A 9,649-nucleotide genomic window follows, 5' to 3' on the forward strand; every position below is an offset into this window, starting at 1 on the left:
GTTTTTGTTGTTTTTATGGAGTTTTGTTTTGTTTTGAGACAGGGTCTCTCTGTGTAGCTCTGGCTGTCTTGGAACTCATTTTGTAGACCAGGCTAGCCTCTAACTCAGAGAGATCCGCCTACCTCTGCCTCCCAAGTGCTGTGATTAAAGGTGTGCGCCACCGTCCAGCTGAGGACTGTATTTTTAAAAGACAGCTTGACTTTACAGGAAGTAGTACAGACAGTGTCATCTCTTGGATTCAGAGAGGACATTTCCTCAAGAGAGGCTGGGGCACGTTCACCCGACTTGAGAGGTCAGCCTGGAAACAGCTGGTAGGTTTGTGCTGAGAGGGTTATGCCCACTTGCAGTAAGGCACCCTCTGGTAGATGCTTTTGGGGTACTCTTACCCCCTGAGAACTGGGGCCCCAATGTCCAAGCATAAGGAGCTGACACAGAGAAGATAGTCCGGCTAGGCTTCAGAACACTGGAGACAGGAAAGCAGCTCTGGGCCAGAGCCATCTGGGAAGAGTCAGGTCCAAACAGAAAGGGGAGAACGGAGGATGGGGCAGAGCATGGGGTCAGTGGTTTTCTACAAAGGGTGCTGTGTCTCATGAGCTCAGGACAGAAGCAGCTGTCTCTGAAGGGAAAGGACCTGAAGCTCCAAAACTTGCTCTGTGACACAAGAGTCTGAGGAATTAAGGTGCCAAGGGGTGGGGAGTGTGTGGACAGCTGAGCAGAGGAGTGGCCAAGGACAGGTACGCTCTGGAAGGGATATGCTGCCAAGAACTCCACAGGCCTGTTGCTGAGACCCTTCTTGGCTTCCCTGTCATATGAAGTCTTCACAGGAGAAGGGAGGAAGCCGGGATGGCCTCTGGGATTTTGTGAACTGTCTCCCGGAAGAGGATAGATGGGAACGGAGTATGGCTCCCTCTTCACTCTTTCCTTTACAGCATGGAGTATCTGAGGTATGCTTGGTATGTTTGCTATTCCTTCATCTCGGCAACCTGAAGGATGATGCACAGCTTTGGTGGGGGTCCGGGATAATCATGAAGCCCCTCTTCCATGGGTCCTGGCCACGTCCAAGGAACTCAGACCAGGTTCTCATACCAGCTGGTGTCGGAGAGCTTCTCACACAGGGCTTTGAAGCAAGGTCTCTGTTTGGGGTCTGGGCTCCAGCAGCTGAGCATCAGCTTGTGCATGGTGGGTGGGCAATCCTGAGGGCATGGCATGCGGTAGCCGGCATTCACCCTCAGGAAGGCCTCATGATTGGACATGCCTGTGGCCCATGGGAGGAGAGAAATGAGAGCTAAGAAGCTGGTGTCCACCCTCCAATCCCTGAAAGCTACACCCAGCTGCCTTTGGCCCCTCCCTGAATGCTGTCTCCAACAAGAATGACCATGGCCAAGCTCGGAACATTTTCTAGCACACTGTGGCTGTTGCCTTCCCTGAGGACAATGTCTCCAGGAAGTGATCTCAGCAGCAGCTCCTGGATGCTCAGAGAATAGAACGGGTGGGGCTCTGGTTGAGGCTCTGGAAAGTACCTCCTGTCATATCTGTCAGCCATTCAAGACCTGCCCCCCACTCCACCTCACTGCCTGTCCACACTTGGGGGCATTTTGGGGATAATACCTGGATAGGGCACCAGCCCCTTGCTGAAAATTTCATAGAGAAGAATCCCAAAAGACCAGACATCAGATTTGATGGAGTAATGCCCTCGGGACAGTGCCTCAGGTGCCGTCCATCTGTAGGGGACGTTGGGGTTGTGGGAAAGGTAGATGTCCTCCTGCAATAAGATGGCTTGTCGTGGGGCCCCGACCCTAGAGGGAGCTACCGCTTTTACCCTTCCTGTGTAGGTGTAAACTTATCATCTGACCCACCGACACCACCCCACAGCTACCAGAGGTAACTGCCACCAAAGCAGCTAGAATCATGGCTAGGCCCTTTGTATCAAAAGTGCCACTTCACAACAAGGGAAGAGCTGCAGTGTGTGGGCATAGGAAAAGCTCAGTGCATATGGCTGTTTCCAAGGTACCCAGAGCTGGGCCAGTGTGGCATGAACAAGGCTGTGGCTGTATGAATGAAGCCATTCCCTTGCCTGTTAACACCACCCTATCGAGAACTCATCTTTCCCATGGCTGGGTTCAGCTCAAGGCTTGGAAAATAAATCCCCATTCCTGCTTCTGGCTTCTACATCCGAGGGTCCTACCTTGACAAGCCTGGCCAGCCCGAAGTCCCCCACTTTGCAGATATTGTTCTCTGTAACAAGAACATTCCTAGCAGCCAGGTCACGGTGGATGTAATTCTGAGATTCCAGGTAGCACATGCCCTCGGCAACCTGTGATGCAAAGTCCAGCAGTTCTGAAATAGGCAGGCCTTTCTCACCGGAGTCTGCAGGGTGATAAGAGGCCAAAGTCAGTTGGCCAGAGCTCAGTTCTCATTTGCTACGGCTGTGAAGGCTCCAGCAGAGGGCAGCTGGGCTGGCTTAATTGGAACATGAACAGCCCTAGACCTTCTGCAGTTATGTAGCTAGAGACGAAGAGCACACACATGCTCTGTCCCACATCCTTTCTGGGAATTATAAAGCAATCTAAGAGCAAAGATGTTGCTGCAAGATAGTCTTGGTGTATGATAGCCACTGGACTTTCTAGAGGTTGCACATCCAACAAGTGTTATGCCTACAAGGGGTATGTGTTCTGTCTCTGAAAGACTACTTGCAGAAACCGCTTATGAAACATATAGACTACACTTTGCTCTTCCAGATGCTAGCGATATGTTAATACATATGTCCCAGATACGATTGCCCTACACGTAATACACATGCCCCAAGCACGATTGCCCTACGCCGCCCCATTCCCTTTCACTGATGTGTGAAGCTGGGCGGCATCTTTGCACCGCATCTCAGCTGATGGAGACAGTCTGGTTTTGTGTTGAAGAAAGCAGATGGGGTGTCCTCTTGTGGGTGAGAGGAGTTGTGTGAGGGTGTGTCTGTGCCGTGTGTGAGCGTCTATATTTGTGTGTGTCGGTGTTTTACATGTGTTTGTGTATCAGTATGTATAGTTGTGACAGGACAGCAAGTCTCAGGAAGAGAGAGGGGCTGGTGGGCAGAAGCAGGTCACCAGCAGGCTACACAGAGCCTATAGCAGTGACCTCAGTTAACAGTGGGTATAGAGATTTTGGACGGGTGTTCTTTTCTGTACTTATCAGTACCTTTTCAAACTTTATGATTGGCCATTGGTAGATTCGTCATAGTTTAAGTCATTTGCTTTTATCTTCTTTGTCATGTATGTATACATGTATGTGGACATGTGTGTGGCGGTCAGAGGACAATCTTGGATGTTAGTCTTCACGACTGACAATTACGAGGAGAGTTTTTGTTGTTTGGTGCGGAGCCAGAGAAAACAAGGATTCTCCCATTTCCTCCCATCTCACGGTAGGAGCCTTGGGATAATAGGCTGCTTCCATGCTTAGCTTTACAATAGTCTGGAGATTGAAAATGCAGGTCCTCATGCGTCCATAGCAAATACTGTACCCACCCACCAAGCCATCTCCCCAGCCATTTGGGTTTTTGTTTTGTTTTGTTAATTTGTGTGTATGAGGGGATGTAGTGTGTGTGGTGTGGTGCATGTACTTGTTACTATGGGTATGTGCACATGTATACATGTGTATGCCTTTTCTTGATCTCCATCTTTAGATTTTTTGTTGTTGGTGGTGGTGGTGGTGAGCAGGGATTCAAGACAGGGTTTCTCTGTGTAGCTCTGGCTGTCCTGGAACTTGCTCTGTAGACCAGGCTGGCGTTGAACTCAGAGTTCAACCTGTCTCTGAGTGCTGGGATTAAAGGCCTGTGCCGCTATGCTCACCTTCCCTCTTTAGTTTTAAATATATTTTATGTATCTGAGTATTTTGCCTGCATGTAGGTCTGTGTACTGCACGCATGCCTGGTGCCTCCAGAGGCCAGAAGAGGGTGTCAGATCCCTTGAACTAGAATCATGGATAGTTGTGAGCCAGCATGTGGGTGCTGGAAACTAAACTCTGGTCCTTTGTAAGAAAAATAAGTGCCCTAACCTGTTGAGCCACCTCTCCAGTCCCAACCCAACCAACCACCGCTTTAAAAAAAAAAAGAAAGAAAAGAAAGAAAAGAAAAAGTATCTTTTTAAACCAGAAAGCAACAAGGTCATCTGGGAACTCCCAGCTGTTTTGTGTGGGTCAGGTAGGGATGGGGATGGGTGGGGTCTGCATATCTCTGTGTGTGTGTATGTCTGTGTGTATGTGTCTGTGTCTGTGTCTGTGTGTGTCTGTGTATGTGTGTGTGTCTGTGTGTGTGTGTCCTGCTGCCTCCAGCACTTTCGTCTCAGGGAAAGGAGGGTGGAGCTTGCCACTTACCCCGCAATAACTGCAGCAGATTCCCCTTGGGCATGAGCTCCGTGATGATGTAGACCGGATCCCCTGCAGATGCCACAGCGTACAGTGCCAGGATGTGCTTGTGCCGCAGCTTCTTCATGGCCTGGATCTCAGACTGGAAGGTGTGCTGGTGTAGAAGGTTGTCTGAGAGACACCAGTCTCAGTGAATACAGCCCTTGACCTGTGCCCCAAGGAGGAGCTAGGGCCTTCTGAAACAGCTCAGGAAATACGGGCAGCCTAGGAAGACAACAGCTAAAGCCCCCACCACCAAGGCCTCGGTGACCCAAGCCTGATGTATCATCTGCCCTCCTATGCCCCACCTGGCCACAACTGCCAAAGTCAACACTTCCCAGGTGGATGTTTCAAGGTCTTGGCTGACCTGATGTTTGAGGTACTGGGTATAAACCTGAGGGCGAGGCTGGGATTCTGGGTGAAACTCAAACTTCCGGTGACTTGTTCCAATAAAAATGGGTACAGGAGGAAGAAATGACTCCCCCCATGATTCAGGTGCCCAGTCAGGATGTTGGGATGCCCTCAGTGTGGTGAGACTAGACATGCCCACTGGCAGGGCTAGGAGGGAAGTAGCATGTGACCTGCTCACCTCTAGAGATCACCTTCACGGCCACACGGATCTGGTCCTTCCAGAGCCCTTCGAAGACCTCCCCAAAGTAGCCGGCCCCCAGCTTCTTACAGAGCGTGAACTCCTCCCTTGGCCTCTCCCAGTCATCCCAGTGGGGCAAGGGCTCAGATTTTCGCTGGAGAAACAGAAAGGGTGATGGTGGTGGTAGGAGTGATAGCTGGGTCACTCGGTTTATCTTCTGTCTTCAGGAAGGGTTTGCTCTGAACCCCACAATAGGAGCCCTGTTTATCTTTAAATTTAGAGATACATCCAGCGTAGTAATATCTGAGTGTCTTGCATAAAAATGCAGCTGTCTTCATCCACCAAGGTTGATAAGCTCCCTCAGGCAATTGGTCACTGACCCTTGTCGTCAGGCTTACCAGGGGTCAGGACTTGGCAGGGGCACAACTGAGCTCTGGTGAGCCAGTGTAATAAGAGTGACAGTCAAGAGGAATGCCATCTTCGGAGCCCCTCCTGCCCCCACATTGTACTCCACTTGTCTGACCCCAAGCAACTGTGTCACAGAGAAGCCAATGGCTTACCTTACAGCAGGGCATGGTCAGTTTCAGGCCGTGGGACAGGCTCTGGGTCTTGTGATAGTCCACAAGTTCAGACAGGCCGGGGAAGGATACCGCCTCATTCAGGTGCAGCCAGCCCACGTCATCCCTCCAGATCCTGTAATGTCGCACAGCCTGAGTGTCCCGCACTGGGGTGGGTGGCCGGCAGAAAGAGGCATAATCAGGCATCTTACCTTGGATGTCCCCCACTTTTCCTGCCCCTGATCCCACCTGAACACTGCTTGCCCATGGCTACCTGGCCCTCCTCTCATAAGCCATGGCTGCTCTGTTTCCTGCACTCCTAGTGCAGAAAATTATTGGGCCGTGTGTTCAGTGGAACACCTGTGGAGCCTTGGCTGCCATGACACACACAGGACATGCCAGAAAGCACAAGGAAAGAACCCAGCTTTCTGCCCCCAAAGACTGAAAATTGGAGAAGTCAGGGCTTCTTCACAACCAGAAGAAAGGCAGATGACCGTGTGGTTGGGAGAGCCTCAGAGCTATCATAGGTGAGGTGAGGTCTGAGAAGCAGTACCAGAAAGGACATAGTCTGCTCCTGGCTTCTTGCTGACTCTGACCAGGAAGGCTCCCTTTGAGTTGTCCTCAGCCTGCAGCCTGTCCGTGGCCTCCAAGCGGGAGATGCAACCAAAGAACCACCTGCAGGGGAGAAAGTCAACCTCAGCCTCTTGATTCTCACCCCAGCCCCACATCCACCCAGTCTCTCAACTATTTAACCCTTGCCATGTCCATCTGGAGTCCTAGCTACCCCGGCTCCCAACTAAGCTGCCTCTCTCTCATGCTGCTCCCAACCCTGCAGAGGCCTTTGGGCCCATTGTGGACCCCGGAAATCCTAAATGGCTGGTTCTGGACACCAGGTCCTCATGGCCCAGAAGTAGAATAGGAAAGCACTGCCTATCATCCTGCTCTGGATGATGACCACCTGTGTATCAGTCCATCCCACCCCCAAAGGCTTACAGTTCCATCATGTGGATGTCTCTTAACAGTCGTGGGACCAGAACTGTTGATGGAAGCTGCTCATTCATTTCCTAGCTGCCCAGACTCAAAATAACTCACACAGAAACTATATTAATTAAAACACTATTTGACCAGTCACTTAGGCGTATTGCCAGCTAGCACCTATATCTTAAATTAACCCATTTCTATTATTCTGTGTATTTCCACAAGGCTCGTGGTTTATCAGCAAGGTTTCAGGGTGTCTGTCTCCTTCTGTAGCTACATGGCATCTCTCTGACTCCACCTACACACACACACTCTCTCTATATATATATAATATATATGTATATATTATATATATATATTCATTCCAGCCTGGCTATATTCTGTTGTAATAGGAGCAGGAGCAGCAGGCTGCTTTCCACCACCCAGCTAGCTTTACCCGGAATAATTACATGGAAACTGTATTCTTTTAAACATTGTCTGGCCCATTAGTTCCAGTCTCTTATTGGCCAGCTCTTACATATTGATCTAACCCATTTCTAATAATTTGTGTAGCCCATGAGGTGGCTTACCAGGAAAGATCTTAACCTGCATCTCTCTGGAGTGGGAGAAACATGGCTACTGTCTGACTCAGCTTTTTTCTCCCAGCATTCTGTTCTGTTTACTCCACCCACCTAAGGGTTGGCCTATCAGTTTCTTTATTAATTAACCAATGAAAGCAACAGATTAGAAAAAAATCACTCCCACATCAATATTCTGTTATGCCATTGGCTGAAAGCAGCTTCTTTATCAACCAATGACAATAAAACATATTCACAGCATACAGAGGGGAATCCCACAACACAGACCTACAGATCCCAGCCTTGGCCCAGAAGTAAGTGGGAGAGGGATCTTTCATACACATGTTCACATAATCATGCAGCCATTTGCACATGTGCACTTATGTGCACAGACACACACACACATCCATGCACTCACATTTGCATGCTTACACAAGTATACACATATACTGTTAAGCACACCCTTATGTACTTGCATAGACACAGTGGCACATACTCTCCCATTCAAAAGGGTTTCTACATGCTAGCTTCCAACACAAGGGCTGGACATGCCTGAACTGAACTACAGGTGAAAGTCCATAGGTCATTGGAATTCCATAGGTCATCTCTGTCCATGGAGTCTCCAACTCCCTCAAGAGTGGTTGGAACATGGGCTCCGCAGGGAGCCCAACATTCAGCTCAAACTCTTGAAGCCCTCTGACCACTTGGCTGCCTCTGCTTTGCTCTTCTGACTTCCTCACCTGTGTTAGGAGTCTCAGCACCTCGGGGCCTTTGCTCTTGCTATAGTGGCCTCTTCTCTATACAGGATCCCTTCTTTCTCCTCCCCTTCCCTCACCACAGGACCTCACTACGTAGACCAGACTGCCCTTGAATTTACAGATCCATCTGCCTTTATCCCCTGAATGCTAAAGGCGTGTGCCACCACCTGACTCCTCTCGGTCTTGCATGTACATCACCCATCTACCTTGTTCCCATCATGAGCCCGTCTCTGAAACTGTCATAGGTACCGTTTACCAGTGGTTTTTGTCTCCTGTGTGCTCAGTCTTCCACTGAGCACAATAGGTGCTCAATGTGAGATGAGGAGTTAGGGAGGGGGGGCCTGAGGAGCAAAACAAGAGACCCCTCCTGCTGGACCCTTCCCAACCTTAGCCCAGAGCAATTGGGTGGCTGTGGGCAGTGCCCACACTAGGCACTACTGTAGTTCCTCAAAGCCTCTAGGGGCTCAGGTATGTGGCCAGGAACAGTGGACTGGGGTTCTTGAGGAAACATGAAGATACATACCACCGTGTTTGTATGTACCCCCATGTACCCAAACGTGATAGGTGATAGATAGGCGTGCCCTGGTAGCCGTCGGTTTCCTGTAACTAGGTCGCACATCTGGTTCTGACTGCTTGGAAAGTGAGCACTTCACACTTCCAACAGCTCTTGAATTCCCACACAGATCTTGTCCCTTACAGCCAGCATCCTAAAACTCCACACCGGGTCCTTCTGTCCTATCTGAGTCCTAGCAGAACAGTACTTATGGCTGGAAAGTAGTCATGGGTGGGTCCAAAGGAGAGGCCCCATTCCCCAGTCAGGGCCACACAGAGGCACAGCCCCATTGGCAACCCTTGTACCAGGATGTTAAAGATCAGAGTATGACCAACTGAATGTCTAGCTAGGATCTTACACCCTCTGACTTCCTCAGTCCATCCCAATTCCCACCTCTTCCCCTGTACCATCTCTCGAGGGTCACTCACGGCTCAGACTCCACAGTTTCCTTCTCAGCCAGGTAATCGTGGGGCACATAGCCCTCAGCCAAGGCCTTGCCTGCCGCATCCAGCAGGGTGGCCCACCACCACTTTTCCTCCTTCCTGGTGACATGCAGGAGGTCTCCTGCCTGAAAGCTCAGTTCATCATTTGTTCGCGCCTTGAAGTCCCAAAGGCCTATGTACTTAGGGCCCGGGTAGTCCTTGTCCCGAGACACCATGGCAGGCTCGATGGCAGAGCCAGCTGTGAGCTGCTTGTAGACACTTGCTGCTGGCAGGGACAGGCAGGATTTTCCCCAGCAAGCTAGTCACACCTACTTCCTTATGACGGTCAGAAGAGCAGCCTCTCCTAGTACCCATTGGAGATGGACTCCAGTGTCTCCACCCCAAAGGACCTTCTGCCCCTGTATGTCCTTTTGTCCTCAGGATCAATCCATGCCGGGTGTTCACACTCTTCTCCAGTGGAAGTCTGTCATCTAAACAACCTCTTTACAAGGTCCAGTAGCAGTTACAAGGAATAGCCTACTAGACGGTGAGCATACAGCTATCAGCTGAGCCCTCAACCCCTGGGTGTGAGTCTTAGAGCCAAAGAATGGGGAGGGGAGCAGTGGAGGGAAATCTAAAGGACGGTGGGCAGGTTGCTAGAACACACAAGGAACAGAGTTGAGAGCCAGGAGCTGCCTTTTCTACAGAGAAACCCTCCCACACTGACTGGTGCCTCCTGCCAATGGAGCACACACTAACAGATACTGAGAGATACAGGACTCGACAGTCCTGACAGCCACCTCCCTGGATAGGTGTCCACCCACCAGACACTGGCAGGACTAGATC

General features: G+C 50.5%; 1 protein-coding gene across 1 annotated transcript; it reads right to left on the bottom strand.

Moving 5' to 3' along the window:
* Nucleotides 1-979: 979 nt before the first annotated feature.
* Nucleotides 980-9,039, bottom strand: Ptk6 (protein tyrosine kinase 6). Its single transcript, XM_075963966.1, has 8 exons — nucleotides 8,810-9,039; nucleotides 6,089-6,210; nucleotides 5,539-5,702; nucleotides 4,979-5,132; nucleotides 4,360-4,521; nucleotides 2,186-2,367; nucleotides 1,609-1,762; nucleotides 980-1,255 (listed from the first exon to the last, which is right to left on the bottom strand). The coding sequence occupies exons 1-8, from the start codon at nucleotides 9,037-9,039 to the stop codon at nucleotides 1,068-1,070; spliced, it is 1,356 nt and encodes a 451-aa protein (XP_075820081.1). The 3' UTR covers nucleotides 980-1,067.
* Between the last annotated feature and the right edge of the window lie 610 nt (nucleotides 9,040-9,649).

The sequence above is a fragment of the Microtus pennsylvanicus genome, chromosome 2 (genome assembly GCF_037038515.1).
Source record: "Microtus pennsylvanicus isolate mMicPen1 chromosome 2, mMicPen1.hap1, whole genome shotgun sequence".
Classification (NCBI taxonomy): domain Eukaryota; kingdom Metazoa; phylum Chordata; class Mammalia; order Rodentia; family Cricetidae; genus Microtus; species Microtus pennsylvanicus.

What these genes read in the sequence shown, in the direction of transcription:
- Ptk6 (XM_075963966.1), bottom strand. Translation starts at nt 9,039, where the DNA reads ATGGTGTCTCGGGACAAGGACTACCCGGGCCCTAAGTACATAGGCCTT. An exon ending in CGTGAAGGTGATCTCTAGAG is followed by an intron (nt 4,522 to 4,978) that starts GTGAGCAGGTCA and finishes GGTGTCTCTCAG; the next exon opens with ACAACCTTCTACACCAGCAC. An exon ending in GGGGCTGGTGCCCTATCCAG is followed by an intron (nt 1,256 to 1,608) that starts GTATTATCCCCA and finishes CATGGGCCACAG; the next exon opens with GCATGTCCAATCATGAGGCC.